The sequence below is a fragment of the Taudactylus pleione genome, unplaced genomic scaffold, assembly GCF_031769625.1.
Source record: "Taudactylus pleione unplaced genomic scaffold, aTauple2 ptg000137l, whole genome shotgun sequence".
NCBI lineage: Eukaryota > Metazoa > Chordata > Amphibia > Anura > Myobatrachidae > Taudactylus > Taudactylus pleione.
In genome coordinates this window covers 5,062,044-5,086,695 of record NW_028284539.1, presented here as the reverse complement: position 1 = coordinate 5,086,695, position 24,652 = coordinate 5,062,044, and the positions used below count along the sequence as shown (strand labels likewise).

At 44.5% G+C, this 24,652-nt stretch overlaps 1 protein-coding gene across 10 annotated transcripts in view; it reads right to left on the bottom strand.

Annotated features, from left to right (window-relative positions):
- The window catches only part of LOC148522870 (poly(rC)-binding protein 3-like), a 1,341,444-nt gene that overhangs the window by 135,851 nt on the left and 1,180,941 nt on the right, over positions 1-24,652 (bottom strand). For all 10 annotated transcript variants that reach the window (XM_088473625.1, XM_088473627.1, XM_088473623.1 and 7 more), the window contains one exon: positions 14,885-15,015. In XM_088473625.1, the coding sequence (XP_088329751.1) occupies positions 14,885-14,962 (78 nt within the window). In that variant the 5' untranslated portion in view covers positions 14,963-15,015. The remainder of the gene's footprint in view (positions 1-14,884; positions 15,016-24,652) is intronic.

Here is a 24,652-nt window from a genome sequence, read left to right as displayed (position 1 = left end):
CTGGCATAAAGACACCCACTACTGCATTCTTACATCCATCCAGTGTCACTCTTCTGTGTAAACCGGTACCATCGACGCACATAGACCACTCACACAGCAAGACACTGCAAGTCTCTTCGCAGGCAGTGGGCTCTCAAGCTGCGTATGCAATCGTAGTGGCTAATTTATGCATGCCCAAGCAACAGCGTTCAAACGGACAGGCACGTCTGTGTTTTTCAGACCACTTCCCCGTCACCACCCCCAAACGCTCACAGCCTGTGACTCACTCTGCGATGGTTTCCTCTGTACATCTGTAATCACAGTGCAGTTTATACGCATGCGCAATGGCAAACACTCAATCTGTGTACTTGCGATTGGTACTGAATCGGGCCCACTGTTCTTTGATATATGCCTTTACTCTCTTAACACAATATGGCTTAGAATGTATTAATTCTAACAATGTTAAGTTTTAAAGGATAAATAATTAGTTATAAACAATTGTCAGTTATAAAATTTTGAAAAGTGTTAATGATTTGGTTGAGGTATAAAGCCTTTAATAAAATTAACAGTACGATTGGACATTCGCAAACATTTCTTTGATGGTGATTGCAAAAAATATCATCGTTAATAATATAGTTGCAACTGTCACCATTAGACATAGCCATACTTTTCAGTGGTTCCCACCAGGAGATACTGAAGTGTAAAGTACATGAAATATTCTTAAATTTGGTAAAAAGGTGTATATTAAACATAAATTAATTTCATGTATGTACACAGACTTTGTTTGAGCTACAAAATTATTGAAAATATTATATAAAATTACGTGCAGGCTGTGTGTATATAAAACATAAATGCATTCTGTGTTTAGATTTGGGTCCCATTCCCAAGATATCTCATTATGGTATGCAAATATTTCAAAATACAGAATATTCCGATATCCAAAATACCCCTAGTTCCAAGCATTTTGGATATGGGAGACTCTATATAGTAACATTTGCTAAAATCATGCAGAAACCATCATTTCTGAATGATTTACCGGGCCGAAAAGTGTGACAAATAGTCCCCATTGCAACATCCTTGAGCATGATGAATTGTGTTGGTCATCATTCTGAATTCCATATAGAGTCTATGGTGCCAAGCTAACATATGAGGCAAACTATTCTGCTCTTCTCAGAGCACTCTCTTCCCTAATATCACATGTATACCTGCATTCTTGGCCTTGCACCACTCTAAGGACATAGCATAAACATTAAAGAGCGACATTAGCTGTTAGTCACACACAGAGCTAATCCTTAAAGGGACAACTCACCGCAAATACCAACACACATTATATTTAACAATTAACACACTAAGGGCCTGATTCATTACGGATCCCAATTGCGATTACGCATGCAGACAGCCAATTGTTGCCTACTGCACATGCGTATGCATCACAGTGCGCAAAGGCACCACTGTGATCGCAGAGACCCTGCAGACCCATCGCAGAGTTATTGACAGTGAGCATTGGGGGTGTTCACAGGGGGGTGGTCATTGAAACACAGGCGTGCCAGTCCGTTCGAATGCTGTTACAGGGGGAATGCATATATCAGCCATTGCGATGGCATACGCAGCTTGTGTACTCCCTGCGTACAACGAGGTTAGCAAATAAGGTCAGACCTGTTGTAATTGTGCGTGAGGGGTCGATGTTACTCGATGTTCCCGATGTATACGCAGGATTGCTAAGTATTAAGGATGTGTGAAAGCGGTAGTTGGCATCTCTATGCTGGCTTTGGGCATCTCTATAATAGCTTTGTGATTACAATCATTACCATATTTTGGCAACAGACCTGCATGCACAATTGCAGCTGTAATCACAATAGCGATTCATAATGAATTAGGTCCTAAGTCCAGAACTACAATACAACAGTTACATCACTAATAATTAACTGTATTTGAGCTATATGCATCAAAATGGAAATAAGAACTTTAATATACATAAGGGGTCAATGAGGTCCATTAGTTCAAAAGTGTACATCAGACATAAGATATTACAGACCTATAAACAACACCTAAAGAGTTATACCCAGGGGTTAAAGAGGGCAGTAACGGTGTGGAACTGTGTTCTGTCACTTCTAATGGTAGGTGGAACTACTTCCACCTCCACCACGTCCCTGCACAGAAGTCCCACAGACAGAGAGCCTCCTCCCTCTCCTCGGGTTCCGGCTCATGTTCCTTCTCCGCCTGCCCCTCCTGACACTGACTTTGTGAGGCTGTTTCCCGGTGGCTCCTTTTGCAGCACGTGTATGTGACATCATGCCATCACTGCCGCTACATACTGCACTGAGGAGCCGCAAGGAGGAGCAGGGGCCAGGTCAGGTACGAAGGAGAGCTGCTGCTAGAGGGACCCGGGTGGGGGGTATAAGCTGCTGGCCGGAGAAGAGATACAGAGGCAGGGAGCAGCAGGGGAAGGTAGATGATGGTGAGGGACGCAGGGGCTGGGAGCTGCTGGAAGGACACAAGGGGATAAGCTAAAGAGACACAGGGGGATGGTGTTAGAGTGAAGACACGAGAATGGCGCTGGTGAGATGCAGGGGGGCTGATGCTTGTGAAACGCAGAAAGATAGTGCTGAAAAGATGGTGGGGGGATGGCGTTGGAGAGACTCAGGGGGTTGAAGCTGGTTAGACACAAGGGCAGGGCCGGTGCAAGGTTTCCCGGCACCCTAGGCGGAACTTCAGCCTATTGTCCCCCCCAAAATGTGTTTTGTGTGTCAGTAAGTGTAATGGCGCTGTAGACAGTATAATATATAGTATATAGTGACACACATACACACAACATACATTGCTTGTTGATTATATATATTCCATGTCCCATTAAGGCTTCTTAGACATGATCTGAAATTTCACAAAACCTATTGTATTTCTGACACTCAAACTTCTAAAAAACAATGAAATTACGATCATTAAGATAATTTTAACCCTGCATATTGCCTTCCCGAAAATTTCCCATAGGAAACAGCAGAAAAGTGGTCCTATTTGAGAGTGTCAGAAAAAACTGACAATTGGAACTTTAGATTACTCCCAAATCCTCACTTTTTATGTTTTTGCCCAGAAATTTGGCATGCAGCACCCACCGTCAGCTCTACCTGTCTGTGCTAAATTTCAGCCTGGTACCTCCAATAGCTTTTGAGGTGTAGCCCCTTGAACACCATGCCCCCCCATCTGGAATTCTCTATGGAGATTTCCGTTTTTTTTAGGGGTGTGCACCGGCCACTTTTCGTGTTTTGTGTTTTGGTTTTGGATCTGGATCTTTCTTCGTGTTTTGGATCTGGATTGGTTTTGCCAAAACCACCCTTCCGTGTTTTGGGTTCTGGGTTTTGTGTTTTGGATCTGTATTTTTTTTTAAAAAAGCATAAAAACAGCTAAAATCACAGAATTTGTAGGTTTTTCTGCTCCTATGCTATTATTAACCTCAATAACCTTAATTTCCACTCATTTCCAGTCTATTCTGAACACCTCACACCTCACAATAGTGTTTTTATGTCCAAAAGGTTGCACCGAGGTAGCTGGATGACTATGCTAAGCGACACGAGTGGGCGGCACAAACACGTGACCCATCTAGGCGTGAAACTGCAGTGGCAGACAGGATGGCAGTTTGAAAAACTAGGCCCCAAACTGTACATAATGCAAAGAAAAAAAAGAGGTGCAAGATGGAATTGTCCTTGGGCCCTCCCACCCACCCTTATGTTGTATAAACAGGACATGCACACTTTAACAAACCAATCATTTCAGCGCCAGGGTCTGCCACACAACTGTGGCTGAAATGATTGGTTCGTTTGGGCCTCCACAAAACAAGCTGGCAATTAATCTGTCCCTGCACAAACTGGCTCTACGGAGGCAAGATGTCATCCTCATCCTCCTCATCCACCGATTCCTCACCCTCTTCAGTGTGTACATCCTCATCCTCACAGAGTATTAATTCGTCCCTGCTGGAACCACAGGTCCCTCTGTACGTTCTGGAGGCTGGTCTCCCTGGAAGAGTTGATAATTCATTTTATGAACATCGGGCCTGATTCAGACCCACTCGCGAGCGGCTGTCCGCTCGCAAGTGGGTCGATGTTATGCACTGAGCATGCGCACGACGGAGGGAGCTCCGTCGTGCGCATGCGCCAGACGCGACGAGCGAAGGAAAGTCCTTCGCTCGTTGTGTCCGATCAAAGGGGGCGTGCTGTCAATGTTGATTGACAGCACGCCCCCTTTGGTGGGCGTGCCGGGGGCGTGCCTCCCTGACGGGGGCGTTCCCACGGGAACGCCTCCCGTCAGAAGCCGGCCCACTGACTTCACTAGTGATATCAGTGGGAGTGATTTTGGCTCTGATAGAGCCAAAATCACTCCGGAGCTTGCGGTTGAAAACCTCAACCGCAGGCTCCGGCTCGCAATTTCGATGGTCGCGATGGTCTCGACCATCGCGGCCATCACAAAGCACGCTCGTATAGCCTGTGGGTGGTGACCCACAGCTATACGAGCGTCCAGGGGGACGCTCCATGAAAATGGAGCCCGGCCCTCATTCAGAGCGTGCACTCTGCTCAGAGCGTACGGCTCTGAATGAGGGCCCTCATCTTCTCCACATTTTGTGGAAGCAACCTCCTACGCCTTTCGCTGACAAGGTTCCCGGCTGCACTAAACACTCTTTCGGAGTACACACTGGAGGGGGGGCAACTCAGGTAAAATAGAGCCAGTTTGTACAGGGACCTCCAAATTGCTTCTTTTTCCTGCCAGTACAGGTACGGACTGTCTGACATGCCTACTTGGATGCTGTCACCGATGTAATCCTTTAACAGACAGACGCACGCTTGTCGCTGCTGCTTTGAGGATGCAAGTGCGGCTACAGCCCACACAATTCACAAAGACAGAAAAAAAAAAAGAATATTTTTATTGTTTGTGGAGCGCACTTTGAGGGTTACACCACCCTTTAATAGACAGACGCACGCTTGTCGCTGCTGCTTTGAGGATGCAAGTGCGGCTACAGCCCACACATTTCACAAAGACCGAAAAAAAAGAACAATATTTTAATTGTTTGTGTAGCACACTTTGAGGGTGTCACCACCCTTTAACAGACAGACGCACGCTTGTCGCTGCTGCTTTAAGGATGCAGGTGCGGCTACAGCCCACACAATTCACAAAGACAGAAAAAAGAAGAATATTTTTATTGTTTGTGTAGCACACTTTGAGGGTGTCACCACCCTTTAACAGACAGACGCACGCTTGTCGCTGCTGCTTTGAGGATGCAGGTGCGGCTACAGCCCACACAATTCACAAAGACAGAAAAAAGAAGAAGAATATTATTATTGTTCGTGTAGCACACTTTGAGGGTGTCACCACCCTTTAACAGACAGACGCACGCTTGTCGCTGCTGCTTTGAGGATGCAAGTGCGGCTACATCGCACACAAGTCACAAACACATTAAAAAAAAAATTTATTTTTAGGAGCACTTTGAGAGTTACACCACCCTTTAACAGACAGACGCACGCTTGTCGCTGCTGCTTTGAGGATGCAAGTGCGGCTACAGCCCACACAATTCACAAAGACAGAAAAAAAAAGAACAATATTTTAATTGTTTGTGTAGCACACTTTGAGGGTGTCACCACCCTTTAACAGACAGACGCACGCTTGTCGCTGCTGCTTTAAGGATGCAGGTGCGGCTACAGCCCACACATTTCACAAAGACAGAAAAAAAAAGAACAATATTTTAATTGCTTGTGTAGCACACTTTGAGGGTGTCACCACCCTTTAACAGACAGACGCACGCTTGTCGCTGCTGCTTTGAGGATGCAGGTGGAATCTAGACGGGATTTGGAACACTACCTCCATCAATTGTCTAAATCCCACTGCACTAATGGCGGATACCGGACGCACGTCTAACACCAACATAGCAGTCAAGGCCTCAGTTATACGTTTTGCTTCAGGATGACTGCTGTTGTACTTCATCCTCATCGCTAGGGACTGTTGGAGGGTCAATTGTTTAGTAAAAGTAGTGATGTTCCTACTTCCTCTCTGGAATGATGAACAACTCCCAGCAGCAGCAACAGCACTAGGAGGAAGTGGTTCTTGATCTTTCCCTATTTTATTTTTATCGGAGAAAGTTTGGTCCTCCATTTATGTTATATTGATATATACGTGCGGCTACTGCGCACACAATTCACAAACACAGAAAATATATTGTTTTTTGTTTTGGAGTATACTTTGGGGGTTACAGAACCCTTTAACGGTCAAGCCAGCCGGCCCTTTACTTATGACACAGGCGCACGCTTGGCACTACTTTGTTGATGCACGTGCGGCTACTGCGCACACAATTCACAAACACAGAAAATAATTTTTTTTTTGGTTTGGACTGGAGTGTACTTTCGGGGGTTACAGCACCCTTAACGGTCAAGCCAGCCGGCCCTTTACTTATGACACAGGCGCACTCTTGGCACTACTTTGTTGATGCACGTGCGGCTACTGCGCACACAATTCACAAACACAGAAAATAATTTTTTTTTGGTTTGGACTGGAGGGTACATTGGGGGTTACAGCACCCTTTAACGGTCAAGCCAGCCGGCCCTTTACTTATGACACAGGCGCACGCTTGGCACTACTTTGTTGATGCACGTGCGGCTACTGCGCACACAATTCACAAACACAGAAAATATTTTTTTTTTTGGTTTGGACTGGAGTGTACTTTGTGGGTTACAGCACCCTTTAACGGTCAAGCCAGCCGGCCCTTTACTTATGACACAGGCGCACGTTTGGCACTACTTTGTTGATGCACGTGCGGCTACTGCGCACACAATTCACAAACACAGAAAATAATTTTTTTTTTGGTTTGGACTGGAGTGTACTTTGGGGATTACAGCACGCTTTAACGGTCAAGCCAGCCGGCCCTTTACTTATGACACAGGCGCACGCTTGGCACTACTTTGTTGATGCACGTGCGGCTACTGCGCACACAATTCACAAACACAGAAAATTTTTTTTTTTTGGTTTGGACTGGAGTGTACTTTCGGGCGTTACAGCAGCCTTAACGGTCAAGCCAGCCGGCCCTTTACTTATGACACAGGCGCACGCTTGGCACTACTTTGTTGATGCACGTGCGGCTACTGCGCACACAATTCACAAACACAGAAAATAATTTTTTTTTGGTTTGGACTGGAGTGTACTTTGGGGGTTACAGCACCCTTTAACGGTCAAGCCAGCTGGCCCTTTACTTATGACACAGGCGCACGCTTGGCACTACTTTGTTGATGCACGTGCGGCTACTGCGCACACAATTCACAAACACAGAAAATAATTTTTTTTTTGGTTTGGACTGGAGTGTACTTTGGGGGTTACAGCACCCTTTAACGGTCAAGCCAGCCGGCCCTTTACTTATGACACAGGCGCACGCTTGGCACTACTTTGTTGATGCACGTGCGGCTACAGCCCACACATTTCACAAAGACCGAAAAAAAAGAACAATATTTTAATTGTTTGTGTAGCACACTTTGAGGGTGTCACCACCCTTTAACAGACAGACGCACGCTTGTCGCTGCTGCTTTAAGGATGCAGGTGCGGCTACAGCCCACACAATTCACAAAGACAGAAAAAAGAAGAATATTTTTATTGTTTGTGTAGCACACTTTGAGGGTGTCACCACCCTTTAACAGACAGATGCACGCTTGTCGCTGCTGCTTTGAGGATGCAGGTGCGGCTACAGCCCACACAATTCACAAAGACAGAAAAAAGAAGAAGAATATTATTATTGTTCGTGTAGCACACTTTGAGGGTGTCACCACCCTTTAACAGACAGACGCACGCTTGTCGCTGCTGCTTTGAGGATGCAAGTGCGGCTACATCGCACACAAGTCACAAACACATTAAAAAAAAAATTTATTTTTAGGAGCACTTTGAGAGTTACACCACCCTTTAACAGACAGACGCACGCTTGTCGCTGCTGCTTTGAGGATGCAAGTGCGGCTACAGCCCACACAATTCACAAAGAGAGAAAAAAAAAGAACAATATTTTAATTGTTTGTGTAGCACACTTTGAGGGTGTCACCACCCTTTAACAGACAGACGCACGCTTGTCGCTGCTGCTTTAAGGATGCAGGTGCGGCTACAGCCCACACATTTCACAAAGACAGAAAAAAAAAGAACAATATTTTAATTGCTTGTGTAGCACACTTTGAGGGTGTCACCACCCTTTAACAGACAGACGCACGCTTGTCGCTGCTGCTTTGAGGATGCAGGTGGAATCTAGACGGGATTTGGAACACTACCTCCATCAATTGTCTAAATCCCACTGCACTAATGGCGGATACCGGACGCACGTCTAACACCAACATAGCAGTCAAGGCCTCAGTTATACGTTTTGCTTCAGGATGACTGCTGTTGTACTTCATCCTCATCGCTAGGGACTGTTGGAGGGTCAATTGTTTAGTAAAAGTAGTGATGTTCCTACTTCCTCTCTGGAATGATGAACAACTCCCAGCAGCAGCAACAGCACTAGGAGGAAGTGGTTCTTGATCTTTCCCTATTTTATTTTTATCGGAGAAAGTTTGGTCCTCCATTTATGTTATATTGATATATACGTGCGGCTACTGCGCACACAATTCACAAACACAGAAAATATATTGTTTTTTGTTTTGGAGTGTACTTTGGGGGTTACAGAACCCTTTAACGGTCAAGCCAGCCGGCCCTTTACTTATGACACAGGCGCACGCTTGGCACTACTTTGTTGATGCACGTGCGGCTACTGCGCACACAATTCACAAACACAGAAAATAATTTTTTTTTTGGTTTGGACTGGAGTGTACTTTCGGGGGTTACAGCACCCTTAACGGTCAAGCCAGCCGGCCCTTTACTTATGACACAGGCGCACTCTTGGCACTACTTTGTTGATGCACGTGCGGCTACTGCGCACACAATTCACAAACACAGAAAATAATTTTTTTTTTGGTTTGGACTGGAGGGTACATTGGGGGTTACAGCACCCTTTAACGGTCAAGCCAGCCGGCCCTTTACTTATGACACAGGCGCACGCTTGGCACTACTTTGTTGATGCACGTGCGGCTACTGCGCACACAATTCACAAACACAGAAAATATTTTTTTTTTTGGTTTGGACTGGAGTGTACTTTGTGGGTTACAGCACCCTTTAACGGTCAAGCCAGCCGGCCCTTTACTTATGACACAGGCGCACGTTTGGCACTACTTTGTTGATGCACGTGCGGCTACTGCGCACACAATTCACAAACACAGAAAATAATTTTTTTTTTGGTTTGGACTGGAGTGTACTTTGGGGATTACAGCACGCTTTAACGGTCAAGCCAGCCGGCCCTTTACTTATGACACAGGCGCACGCTTGGCACTACTTTGTTGATGCACGTGCGGCTACTGCGCACACAATTCACAAACACAGAAAATTTTTTTTTTTTGGTTTGGACTGGAGTGTACTTTCGGGGGTTACAGCAGCCTTAACGGTCAAGCCAGCCGGCCCTTTACTTATGACACAGGCGCACGCTTGGCACTACTTTGTTGATGCACGTGCGGCTACTGCGCACACAATTCACAAACACAGAAAATAATTTTTTTTTGGTTTGGACTGGAGTGTACTTTGGGGGTTACAGCACCCTTTAACGGTCAAGCCAGCTGGCCCTTTACTTATGACACAGGCGCACGCTTGGCACTACTTTGTTGATGCACGTGCGGCTACTGCGCACACAATTCACAAACACAGAAAATAATTTTTTTTTTGGTTTGGACTGGAGTGTACTTTGGGGGTTACAGCACCCTTTAACGGTCAAGCCAGCCGGCCCTTTACTTATGACACAGGCGCACGCTTGGCACTACTTTGTTGATGCACGTGCGGCTACTGCGCACACAATTCACAAACACAGAAAATAATTTTTTTTTTGGTTTGGACTGGAGTGTACTTTGGGGGTTACAGCACCCTTTAATGGTCAAGCCAGCCGGCCCTTTACTTATGACACAGGCGCACGCTTGGCACTACTTTGTTGATGCACGTGCGGCTACTGCGCACACAATTCACAAACACAGAAAATAATTTTTTTTTTGGTTTGGACTGAGTGTACTTTCGGGGGTTACAGCACCCTTAACGGTCAAGCCAGCCGGCCCTTTACTTATGACACAGGCGCACGCTTGGCACTACTTTGTTGATGCACGTGCGGCTTCTGCACACACAATTCACAAACACAGAAAATAATTTTTTTTTTGGTTTGGACTGGAGTGTACTTTCGGGGGTTACAGCACCCTTTAACGGTCAAGCCAGCCGGCCCTTTACTTATGACACAGGCGCACGCTTGGCACTACTTTGTTGATGCACGTGCGGCTACTGCGCACACAATTCACAAACACAGAAAATATATTATTTTTTTAGCACTTGGGGGGGAGCACCCCGGATGGACAGAGCACCCCCTGGACAACACTACAGCACCCCTTTAGGACTGGGACACTGCACAGGACTTTGGAGTGGACACAGCCCCTATGGAGAAGTGACTGCACAACACAGTCCAGCCAGCCCCTATGGACTTTGAAGTAGTGGACACAGCCCCTATTAACAACAGCAGCACAGCACAACACAGCCAGCCCCTATGGACTTTGAAGTAGTGGACAACAGCAGCACTACACTACACTACACTACACAGCCCTAACTCCCACCCTCCCTCTTCACTGTCCACAGCCGAGTGAGAAAATGGCGCCGACGCGGGTACCTTATATAGGATCCAAAACCCGCGAGACTCGGAAGGCGGGATGATGACGTTTTGCCTCGATTTCAGATCCGAGTCAGGCGGGAAAAGTCGAGCCTGACTCGAATCGGACTCGGATCGGGGGGGCTCGGGGGGGGTTCGGATTTCAGAAATCCGAACCCGCTCACCCCTAGTTTTTTTTCGATTCAGCCTTAATATAAGGGCACGACTGTGCCCTTATAATATTATATATAATATTACATACTTATTATATTCCACTGCAGGCAGCTTTTGTTTCTACCTAGGCTTTAAGCCTGGAATGCATACATTCCCTTCTCCTCGAGCAAAGGGGGAAGTACTGAGGCAGTCTAGGGGGCGGTCAATTGATTCATTGGCATGTGACATCAGTGCTGACGGTGACACTGTAGAACCCGGCCAAACACAGAGCGGATGCTGTGGCTGTGGGGGCCAGAGAGTGAGAAGACAGCTGGCTTTACAAGTGCAGTGGCCGCAGCATGGACTTTACACATGGTCTGCCTGTCATGGGCGGTGAGCGGTGCCCTCTAGTGGCCAGCGCCCCTAGGCAAATGCCTAATGGTGGCGCTGGCCCTGCACAAGGGGGATGAAGCTTGTGAGATGCATGGGGATGGTACTGATGAGTAGTAAGGGAGGTGGCACTGTAGAGATGCAGAGATATGACGGAGAAACGTAGGAGGATGTCTCTCCAGGATGTTTGTTCAGGGAAATTCACATTTTGTCTTACCCTAAAATGTACAGTACTATGTATTATCTTGTATGAAGATTAAATATTATTCCTACCCAAACCGATGGCTACCGTATCACGTGTTCTTTCATATGTATACTGAATACTGGCTCAAGACACTGTCTGTTTAAGGAGGCTCAATTTCTTCAGAGGTCCCACAGTGCAGAGAAAGCTAAGGCGAGACATAGTGGTTGCAAAAAAAACATGGGGCACCCAAATGACATAGACTTGTTTGTGGAGACCTCATAAAAAAAAAAACTCAGAGGCACGGCAGAAAAATAATTAAGAGTTACACTGATGAAATACAACATTTTTTTTCTTTTGAAGTGACCTCACATTGTAGACTCAGCTGATGGCAGGAGTGCTAAAAAAGCATCTAAAATGTATTTCACACTGTCAATGCCCCCAAAGATTCTGGGGGCCTAGGCTGCCCCCAAGACCCCGGCCATTCACTGTAAAGTTTCCTATACACAACAGTATGTGTGTGTTAAGAACAGTTTTCACAGTTGCTCTGGTCTCTCACAGTAGCTCTGCATAGCATCGAGGGGGGTGGGGGAGTAGCCATGCATTACCATGTTTTACTGTGTACAGCCATGGCCAAAAGTTTTGAAAATGACACTGTTATAGGAATATTCCCCAAAGATGTCTCCTGTCTTGAAACTTATCTCTCCCCCCTCTTTGTCTGCACTGCTAACTGCAGAACCAGAAAACACCAGTTTTCACATACACACACTTGATCAAAGAATAGAGATTGTTTCCCCCGTTTCCTGGGTCAAGTTACAGCCAGAGTCTTATAAGTGAATGAATAAAGATTGTGAGGACACATGCTAAGACGGCAAGCTGAACAACATCTAGGCCAGGCCTGTGATCTCCAAGGACCAATAAGTATCTATATATATATATATATATATATATATATAATTTTAACAGGGTTATATATGTACTGTGCAATCCTTCTTTGATAAACTAATATTATACAGATAACTCTATGATTGTTTTATGTTACTTCATCTGGTAATAGGACTTATATAGTGGGGACTAAGATTTACAGTATAAAGCAAAGAACAGTATCAGTAATTATAAGGGAATATAAGTATTCCCTAACAGACACAAGTATTGGTTTTCTCAAAATTTGCTGCTTCAGTGTTTTTAGAATTTTATGTCAGATGTTACTATGGTATACTGAAGTAAAATGACAAGCATTTCATAAGTATCAAAGGCTTTTATTGACAATTACATTAAGTTTATGCAGAGTAAATATTTGCAGTGTTGACCCTTCTTTTTCAAGACCTCTGCAATTTGCCCTGGCATGCTGTCAATCAACTTCTGGGCCACATACTGACTGATGGACACCCATTCTTGCCTAATCAATGCTTGGAGTTTATCAGAATTTGTGGGGTTTTGTTTGCCCACCCGCTTCTTGAGGATTGACAACAAGTTCTCAATGGAATTAAGGTCTGGGGAGTTTCCTGGCCATGGACCCAAAATGTCGATGTTTTGTTCCCTGAGCCACTTAATTATTACTTTTGCCTTATGGCAAGGTGCTCCATCATGCTGGAAAAGGCATTGATCATCACCAAACTGTTCTTGGATGGTTGGGAGAAGTTGCTCTTGGAGGTTGTTTGGTACCATTCTTTATTCACGGCTGTGAGTGAGCCCACTCCCTTGGCCCAGAAGCAATCCCACACATGAATGGTCTCAGGATGCTTTACTGTTGGCATGACACAGGACTGATGGTAGAGCTCCCACTTCCTTCTCCAGGCAAGCATTTTTCCAGATACCCCAAACAATCGGAAAGGGGATTCATCAGTGATAATAACTTTACCCCAGTCCTCAGCAGTCCAATCCCTGTACTTTTTGAAGAATATCAGTCTATCCCTGATATTTTTCCTGGAGAGAAGTGGCTTCTTTGCTGCCCTTCTTGACATCAGGCCATCCTCCAAAAGTCTTCACCTCACTGTGCATGCAAATGCACTCACACCTGCCTGCTGCCATTTCTGAGCAAGCTCTGCACTGGTGGTGCCCCATTCCTGCAGCTGAATCAACTTAAGGAGACAGTCCTGGCACTTGCTGGACATTCTTGGGTGCCCTGAAGCCTTCTTCACAACTATTGAACCTCTCTCCTTGAAGTTCTTGATGATCCGATAAATGGCTGATTTAGGTGTAATCTTACTTCCTTGCCTGTGAAGCCCTTTTTGTGCAAAGCAATGATGACTGCACGTCTTTCCTTGCAGGTAACCATGGTTAACAGAGAAAGAACAATGATTTCAAGCTCCATCCTCCTTTTAAAGCTTCCAGTCTGTTATTCTAACTCAATCAACATGACAGAGTGATATCCAGCCTTGTCCTCGTCAACACTCTCACCTGTGTTAACGAGAGAATCACTGACATGATGTCAGCTGGTCCTTTTGTGGCAGGGCTGAAATGCAGTGGAAATTTTGTTTTTGGGATTAAGGAGCTCATTCAGACCTGCTCGCTAGATGCATTTGCTCGCTCCCAGTGTATGCAAATATAACGCATGCCCAAGGCAGGCGATCGTACGGCAAGGCATTAACACGCCCACTATGTCCTTGCATGCAATCACTTTGTGTATGCAGGCACCCACTAGCCATTCATGAGACACCCACTTGCGCACGTCATCTCCTGGAAGTGCATGAAAACATTGGTACATCGAGCATCATAGGATGTGCTCGCAAGGTTGACCTTGCCACAAGCACTGCCATCACTTCAGTGTGAAATACAACCAGGTGACATGTACTATGAGCTGCCTGTTAATTATGCATGCCTCTGAAACAGCGTTGAAATTTAGGCATGCCTGCGTTCGTACTTCCCCCATTTCTAATGGCCTGCCCTTGTTACCACCCACAAATGGCCTCTCCTGTCACTCTTTCAAATGGGCTGTCTATGCTGGTCGAGCGAGTGCTTCCAGATCTTTCGCAGTGGTTCGCAAACATGCGAATTGCGATACATACACACGCGCAGATTGCAAATATCGGCCAGCTACGAGCGATCGCATCCTAGCGAGCGGGTCTGAATTGGCTCCTAAATTTATTGTCCTGGCAAAGAGGGACTTTGCAATTAATTGCAATTCATCTGATCACTCTTCATGACCTTCTGGAGTATATGCAAATTGCCATCATAAAAGCTGAAGCAGCAGACTTTGTGGAAACCAATACTTGTGTCATTCTCAAAACTTTTGGCCATGGCTGTAGTACAGTAATACAGATGTAAAGCAAAACCTTTAGTAATACTAGTCATATTCTTTAAAGTGAATCAGTTTAATGTATAAAAAAAAAATTCATAATAATTAAAAAAAAAACAATATCCATGCACTAAGAATTTGCCATAAGACAAGTGAGATGCACAAAGACAAATAAAATGCAAATAAATCAAACAGAAATTGGAGTTTGGCTAATGTGCAATCCACTAAGAGACATTACCTTCCCATGCATTAATAACCGTATGGTCAATGTGACATTAAGTCCTCCCTCTGGTGTATTTGCATCGTTGGAGTTCATTTTGGACACTTTTCTTTACACCTGGCAATAGACTGATCTCCTCTTTATTTAATCTGCAGGGACAAAATAATCACACAGTCAATGAAGCAGTAGCACAAGCATAAGAAGTAATTTACTGACTTCTCTAAATTGTTCTGAGCATAAAAGAACAGACACAAAGTATGTAAATACATCTACCCCTTCTTAACCATCTGACACTTTAAAAATAAATATGATACACTGCATCAAATTATCCCCAAATGCTGTTCAATTAGTTTCCTTAGAGCTGATTTTTTGTTTTACTATTTATCAATCAGTCTTCTCTCCTAACTCAATGAGGAAATATCGCAATGAGAACAAATGATCCATGTGTAATGCTTCACACACACCCTATCAATTGTCCAAACAATTCTTGGCAAGCCTGGCAAGTCATAGTTCAGAATACCCACAAAATCTAATTTCTGCTTTCATTCTTACAAAATGGGAAAAAAAAAAAACCTTTGTTGAGCATTTTCAATGAAGTTGGTGTACAGGTTATTCTAAATCACACAACACTGGAAGAGAAACATTTACGCTTAATTGGAAAACTAACGTTACTCACACAAAGAGCTATACAGTTCTTGGAGGACATTGAAATAAATAGTTTTTTTTTCTTTCCTTGAAAGTCAGACCTTGTGCCATCTGTTTCAATCAGATAATCCAATCTCTAAAGATGACAAGATTGATTTTAACATTGTACAAACTATGGGCCTGATTCAGACCCGGTCGCTATATGCTTGCTCTCGCAAGCGGTCCGATGGCCTGAGTACGTGCACGCATCGCAGTGCGCGAACTACACATTGCGATCGCATACCGCCCGCTCGCCCAGCAAAGACAGCCCAGCAGAGTGAGTGACAGGAGAGGCCGTTTGTGGGTGGTAACATGGGCAGTCCATTAAAAACGGGGGAGTGGAGGTGGGAACGCAGGCGTGCCTGAGTGTTTCAAGGTGTGCATAATTAACAGGCAGCGTCATAGTTCACGTCACGCAGTGTTTGCAGTAGGGTAAGGCAATCGCAAGTGCTGCGTTAGCTTCCGATGGTGCTCGATATACCAATGTTTTAAGACACTTCCAGGAGATGACATGCGCTAGTGGGTGGCTCTGTATACTATGGTGGGTGGCTGCATACGCAGAGCGATCGCCCGCACAGCCAAAGTGGGTGTGCTTTTGTCTTGGCGAGCGATCGCATCCCATGACGTCAATTTTACAAATTTGCATACGCAGGATGCGAGCGGCCGCAACATGCGAGCGGGTCTGAATCAGGCCCAATGTTTCCAGGGCCTATGATCTGATGCTATATTTAATGGCAAATTGTTCTGCTGCTACCATATGGGGTTAAGAGCCCGATTCAGAGCCGCTCGCAAGCGCTGTGCGCTCGCAAGCGGCCCGATGGTTGCCCACTGCGCACGCACCACGCCAGCGTGCGTGTGCCCCACTGAGCGACTGAAGTTCAGTCGCTACGGGGCTCGCAACAATACGAGCGGCTGTCGATGTTGATTGACAGCTCGCCCCGTTTTGTGGGCGGGTAGGGGGGGGTGGCCGGCAAACGCAGATGTTCCCTTAGGAACGTCTGGCGTTTGTAGGGAGGCCTTACTGACATCACTACTGATGTCAGTAGTGGACTTCCTGCTCTATTAGAGCCGGGAGAGGACAAAGACTGGAGGCAAGGAAGTCACTTACTTTAGAGCAGTGGTAAAGACGACAGCCAGCAGGAGCTTACCAGTAAGCAATAAATTGAGCACTCATCTGTGTATTGTGATACACAGATGAAGGCATGATACTAACCTCTGAGCAACACTATCAGCTTGACATACAGTATATACAAATTAGAAATATAAATAATGTGTTTTTTTTTTAAATTTGAATATGAATTCAAGGCGTTTACATTAGTGTATTAGTGGCCCAGGATTTATATATGTTTACACATAAGAACGAGATTGGACAATATGAGAACGCAGCAGTGGGCGTCTTTATGCTGAGCTTTGGCAAGCATTTTCATATTTTAGCAACTGCGTTCCGTATGGATTCGCAGCTGTGATCGCAATTGTGATCCATACTTAATCAGGCCCTCAGAGCAAAGCCTCTATTGTAACAAATGAGCCAAGAACTACTTGCTGAATTTGAGCAATGTCAGAGTATTTTTGTGTCTGTATCTGCCATTATCTCAAAAGTACCATATATTGTGGGAGAGAGATTTACTATCCCTTATGGTGGATTAAGGTTTTGTAGATCTTTTGTTCCTTATTATGATGAAGAGCCTACAAAGCAGTGCCCTGCACAGTGTAGGTTAATAATATTTCTTTATATACAACATATTTAAAGTGTATAACCTTGACTTAACCAATAAATTTAAACACAGGAAATCAAAGATTTTTTGATAAAAAGTAATATGCAATAAATTATTACCAAAAGGTATTTGCAGTATGTGTTTCCTGACAGTTTATCTGATTATTATCCAGATGGGGATACAGTTTTAATTAAACCAGTTGTCGTTAAATCTGGTCTCCCTTGATACAAATCATTATACTTTCAAAGTATAAAAATTCACCTGCTCCCCCTCCAAGTACTAAAGACAAGCATGAAATACTAATGTTTTATTTATACAACAGATCAATCTATCAAGCCTGGTCCTGCAACAAATATCACCTCACCATGTAGCTGCAAGTGGAGAGGCCCAATCCGCTGCAGTTGGGGCCACAGTTATACCCCTTTTACACCAAACAAATAACCCGGGTTATTGCCAGGACGATCCGGGTTGAGGCTCTGTGTGAACGGCTCCCAAAAAAATAACCCGGGTCGATTTACCACGCAATCTTACTCGGGTTGAGAGCAGGGTCGAAAACGATTTGTTCCCGTGTCATGCGGCAGTGTGAACGGGTGCTACCCTGCTTATTTGACCCGGCTAGCTCTGAATGATGCTGATTGGAGCTTCTGGGGCACTGGCAGATGATGTAATTAGTCAGTGCCCTGCGTAGAGAGACACACATGAAGCCATTGCTTGCCTGCCTAACCTCCTGCACCACAGCAGCCTGACCAGCAGCCACAAAAGCAGGCAGGCACACAGCCTGCCACAGCCAGAACTGCAGCCTTAGGCTTATACTCGAGTCAATAAGTTTTCCCAGTTTTTTGGGGTAAAATTAGGTACCTCGGCTTATATTCGGGTCAACTTATACTCGAGTATATACGGTAATTGTATATATACTGTACAGCGGGTAAAATAAGTATTGATCACATCAACATTTTTCTCAGTAAATATACTTGTAATAGGGCTATTGTAATGACGTTTTCACCAAATGTCAGCAACAACCCATGTAATCCACACATTCAAAGAAATCAAACCATAGATGTCCATAAATGAAGTTATGTGTAATAATGTGAAATGACACAGGGAAAAAGTATTGAACACACTTACTAAAATTTATTTAATACTTTGTACAAAAGCCTTTGTTGGTAAAGACAGCTTCAAGACGCCTCCGTGGGCCTCTATATAGTTGATTTCTATGTACATCCACATTCTGGCAAATGGTACCAGATTCGTCATGTCTTATCATGTACCTTCAAGTTTGTGATATAAATAATCAGATGCCCATGCGGCCTGTTATATGTTGGAAAAATGACTCGCCAATTCAAAGAAAGGATGACGCTTCATCGGTCCGCCATCAGGATGGCATTGGATGGCAAAGACCAGGACCAACCTGTCGCACGCCACTTTAAGGAATTTCACCACGGACTGGCCACCCTGAAATACAAAATCATTGATTGTTTCCCCTCCTCTCCTAGGGGTAGTGATAGGGCCAAAGCCCTTCTTCGCTTAGAGGCCAAGTGGATACACAGATTAAACACTGTAACTCCGCTTGGTTTGAATGAGTTACTGTCCCTCAGTTGCTGCCTGTGAACTGCACACAGATATTGAGATCCATACCTGTTAGTTGAGCACAGGTTGCTCTGGTTAGTAGAACATTAGCCACACTATACTGATAGGTTATTGGAAGAAATACGTCCCTTTATATTTTCTTGTTTCCCTTGACATACATTTATAGTCTTATCTTGATTATTACTTGTTCTCTCTCCTAGATTACTCTGCTGGGAGTCACAGTATTTCAGACACATAAAGCCCTGTGAGAGGGTAAGTCTTGCTTTGTAGTGATCACCTCTTGGTATATGTCCAGAGGTGTCACTTCGTTACGCTGTCTACACAGTTTGATGGTTTTTTTTGTGTTCTTATGTTTATGTTATGTTATGCACCATTAATGTATATTGTTCTGTTCACAACAGTGCTGCTGAGCACTGTTATTCATCCTTCTCCATGGTTGTTTTTTATGTATTCTGTTACCATGGAGACGCCGGCTGTCTGCTCTGCTGACATCAGTAATGGGCGACGCCGTACGTCTGACGTCATTATGAACAGCCCTGGCAGCGTGAAGCTGCAGTGCTGGCTTCTACTGGTCTTCACAGTGGGGTATTTAAGGTAAGGGGGTTTCATTGTTATGTTAATGTCTGATGATGGTTTTGAATAAACCGAAATGTTGCTATAAACAGCCTGCGTTTGTGAATGCTTTGAAGTCATGGAGTGCCAACCCTCTTTTGTCTGCTTTTAGTTGTGCACCTGGACCCGCTGCGCATTGGTATGGTGAGTACCGGCTAAGCACTGAATTATATATACTGTATATATATTCTCACAACAGCATAGTTCATTTCAGTGTATCACATTTATTGCTGTTCCTGACAAAGGTGCACTAAAGCATTGAAATGTTGAAATCAACTAGGCTCATAGGCCCCCATTTACTTACGAGTTTTATCACCAAAACAAGTGATACATTTCACTGTGTATGATAAATGGTGCTCCAGCCAATCAGCACCCAACTGTCATTTTTCAAACAGTTGACAGTTGGGAGCTGATTGGCTGGAGCACCATTTATTATACACAGTGACATTTATCACTCATTTTGGTGATAAAGCTAGTTAGTAATTGAGGCCCTTAATCTGGAGTGCCAGCATTCCTCTGTGTATGTGTGTATATATATATATATATATATATATATATATATATACAGTCAGGTGCATAAATATTGGTACATTGACAGAATTTTCATATTTTGGCCTCTATTCACCACCACAATGGCTTTGAAATGGAACAAACAAGATGTGCTTTAACTGCAGACTTTCAGATTTAATTTGAGGGTAATTACATCCAAATCAGGTGAACGGTGTAGGAATTACAACAGTTTCTATATGTGCCTCCCACTTTTTAAGGGGCCAAAAGTAATGGGACAAACCAAACAATCCTAAATCTAACTTTCACTTTTTAATACTTTGTTGCAAATCCTTTGCAGGCAATTACAGCCTGAAGTCTGTAATGCATAGACATCACCAGACACTGGGTTTCATCCCTGGTGATGCTCTGCCAGGCCTCTACTGCAAATGTCTTCAGTTCCTGCTTGTTCTTGGGGCATTTTCCCTTCAGTTTTGTATTCATCAAGTGAAATGCATGCTCAATCGGATTCAGGTCAGGGGATTGACTTGGCCATTGCATAACATTCCACTTTTTAGCCTTAAAAAACTCTTTGGTTGCTTTTGCAGTATGCTTCGGGTCATTGTCCATGTGCACTGTGAAGCGCCGTCCAATGAGTTCTGAAGCATTTGACTGAATATGAGCATATATTATTGCCCGAAACACTTCAGAATTCATTCTGCTGCTTTTGTCAGCAGTCACATCATCAATAAGTAAAAGGGAACCAGTTCCATTGGCAGCCATACATGTCCACGCCATGACACTACCACCACCATGCTTCACTGATGAGGTGGTATGTTTTGGATAATGAGCAGTTCCTTTCCTTCTCCATACTCTTCTCTTCCCATCACTCTGGTACAAGTTGATCTTTGTCTCATCTGTCCATAGGATGTTGTTCCAGAACTGTAATGGCTTTTTTAGATGTTGTTTGGCAAACTCTAATCTGGTCTTCCTGTTTTTGTGGCTCACCAATGGTTTACATCTTGTGGTGAACCCTCTATATTCACTCTTGTGAAGTCTTCTCTTGATTGTTGACTTTGACACATATACACCTACCTCCTGGAGAGTGTTCTTGATTTGGCCAACTGTTGTGAAGGAGTTTTTCTTCACCAGGGAAATAATTCTTCTGTCATCCACCACAGTTGTTTTCCATGGTCTTCGGGTCTCTCCGGTGCTTTCTTTCTTTTTAAGAATGTTCCAAACAGTTGATTTGGCCACACCTAATGTTTTGCTATCTCTCTGATGGGTTTGTTTTGATTTTTCAACCTAATGATGGCTTGCTTCACTGATAGTGACAGCTCTTTGGATCTCATATTGAGAGTCCACAGCAACTGATTCCAAATGCAAATGTCACGCCTAGAATCAACTCCAGACCTTTTACCTGCTTAATTGATAATGAAATAATGATGGAATAGCCCACACCTGTCAATGAAATAGCTTTTGAGTTGATAGTCCCATTACTTTTGGCCCCTTAAAAAGTGGGAGGCACATATAGAAACCGTTGTAATTCCTACACCGTTCACCTGATTTGGATGTAATTACCATCAAATTAAATCTAAAAGTCTACAGTTAAAGCACATCTTGTTTGTTTCATTTCAAAGCCTTTGTGGTGGTGAATAGAGGCCAAAATATGTAAATTCTGTCAATGTCCCAATATTTATGCACCTGACTGTATATATACACACACATAAACAAATATATACAGTATTTATAATGTAATTGTTGAGTGTAGCACCTACTTTCAGGGCTGGTTTAAGGTCTGTGGGTAGCCCCTGGGTAATAAACATGAGGGGGCCTCTATTAAATATGGACAACATGGGGGTATGTGCAATGGGGACCGTATTGCTCGTAGGCGGTACAGTGACAAGCAGCAATAAGCTAAGCTTACCGCTGTTTGTTAAATACTGAATGGGGGAGATTTAGCAAGAACATAACCCCTTTAGCACTGTCTCCCCAGAGAAATCAAACTTCAAGCAAACACAAGAAAAAAACACACATATAGGCACCCACATGAAATATTACTCACCAGTTGCACAATCGTATCCAAATTACCCCGCACATAGTGCCCATTTCACATTATACCACATAGTACTAGTGCCCCTTATTCATGTTATGACACACACATAGTGCCCCTTTTACACAATGCCCACAGTAGTGCCCCTTATACACAATGTCCACAGTAGTGGTGCCTCTAATACACATAATGCCCACAATAGTAGTGCCTCTTACACAATGCCTACAGCAGTAGTGTCCCTTATGCAATGCCCCCAGTACTGGTGGCCCTTATGCAGCGCCCCCAGTAGTGGTAGTTCCCCTTATACAATGCCTCCAGTAGTGGTGCCCCTTATGCAGTGTCCCCAGTAGTGGTAGTGCCTCTTATGCAGTGCCACCAGTAGGGGTAGTTACCAGGGGCATAACTAGAACTTTTTGGGCCCCATAGCAACATTTTTAAGGGCCCCCCCCTAACTTAGGTCTTACACAATAACCACAGTAGTTCCCCTAAAACATTAAATGCCCACTGTAATGGTGCCCCTTATGCAATGCCCACTGTAATGGTGCCCCTTATGCAGTGCCCCCAGTAGTGAGCCCCCTGTAGTTGCCCCCAGTAGTGAGCCCCCTGTAATGCCCCCAGTAGAGAGCCCCTTGTAATTGCCCCCAGTAGTGAGCCCCCTGTAATGCCCCCAATAGTGAGCCCCTTGTAGCTGCCCCCAGTAGTGAGCCCCCTGTAGCTGCCCCCAGTAGTGAGCCCCCTGTAGCTGCCCCCAGTAGTGACCTCCTGTAGCTGCCCCCAGTAGTGACCCCCTGTAGCTGCCCCCAGTAGTGAGCCCCTGTAGCTGCCCCCAGTAGTGAGACCCCAGTAACTGCCCCAGTAGTGAGCCCCCTGTAATGCCCCCAGTAGTGAGACCCCAGTAACTTCCCCCCACGCGCACGGGCGCGTGCGCAAACACAAAACAAAAACAAAAAAACTTACCTTATCCCCGCTCCTGTGTAGCCGCCGACCGCCCCGTCGCCCGCTCCTCGGCACTATGAGAGTGACGTCATGACGTCACTCCCATAGTGCATTGCGGCGTCCCCGGCGTCCGCTCCTCGGCACTATGGGAGTCAGTAGTCATGCCCAGCTCAGTAGAATACCAACCGACAAGTGTCAGTATCCGAACCCTGTCGGGATGCCGTTGTTGGGATTCTGACCGCTGGCTTCCCGTACCCAACCATTGTGTACTGTACTTGCTTACTGTAAGTCTGATTAAAATATATTGTAACAAATGTTCTGTATCCTAAATACTTGTAAAATCTTCACAAGAATTGAGCAGAGAAATAAGTAACTAGGTTACTATAGCTGTGCTTGACCTATTTCAGATGCACAATTAGCTTTGTCATTGCACGTGGCCTTTTGAAACAGTTCTCCCCAGGGAAGAGAATCATCCATTGTCAGAACTGTAGCCACTGCTTATTGTGGTCAACAAGTCTTTACAGTTAAACATGATAAATAACTCTTAACAAAATGCTTGTAAATTGTATTCTTTCATCCTTAATGCTGGCGTTATGAGTTCTGAAACCTTATAATTTAAAAAGCTGATTCCAGGGAGGAACTATAATTCAATTACTTTCCCTGTTGGATATTTCATCTTGGTGCTCATGCGATTGGGTGAAAATCCTAGAATCTTATGGGAAAATAGCATCAGGCTTTATGATTATTTTACTGGGTGCATTTATCATGTCTCTGATTAAATTACTTTACTTGAAAAGCAATAGAGGGAAACTATTGACTTTAATTCAACCTTTTCATGTTTTGGCAAGTGAAACCATACATTATATATTATGAGTAGAGATGAGTGGGTCAGGTTCTCCGAGAACCAGACCCACCCGAACATAGGGGATCTGAGCAGGATTCGAGTCAAGCTCGGGTTTACCCGCCTAACTCAGAATCCAAAACGAGGCAAAGCGTCATCCTCCCGCTGTCAGTTTTTCGTGGGTTTGGATTGTATATAAGTCCCTACCCGCATTGATCGGCGCCATTTCCTTGCTGAGTCCTGGGCTGTGCAGTTGTGCTGTGTCCACTCCAGGGGGGGCTGTGTGACAAAACAGCTGTTGTCCAATCCAGACTGTGCTCTGTTTGCTTTGCTCCGTTCCACTCCAGGGGGACTGTATATCCATGCCAGGGGCTGTTGTCCAATCCAGGGGTGTGCTGTCACTGTGCTATGGCTGTTGTCCAAAACAGGGGAGTGCTGTTCTATGTCGAACGGGGGGGAGTTATGGGGGGTCTGTGTGTCCAATCCAGGGGTGTGCTGTCCGTCCACTGACTGTACTTTAAAAAAAAGAACTAAAAGTAAAAAAAAAAATATTTAAAAAAAAAAAAGATTTTCTTTGTGCTGTACCCCAGTGTATACATATAAGCACTGTGATGCTGTATACCGTAGCCTCCCCAGTGTATCCATATATAAGCTCTTTGACACTGTATGCCATACCCCCCCTCCAGTGTATCCATATATAAGCACTGTAATGCTGCTGGCCATACCGCAGTGTAATATTCATAAAACTATTGTAATGCTGTCGGTCATTCATACCACAGTGTAATATTCATACAAGTATTGTGACGCTGTTGGTCATTCAGTGTAATATTCAAACAAGTATTGTGGCACTATTGGTCATTCAGTGTAATATT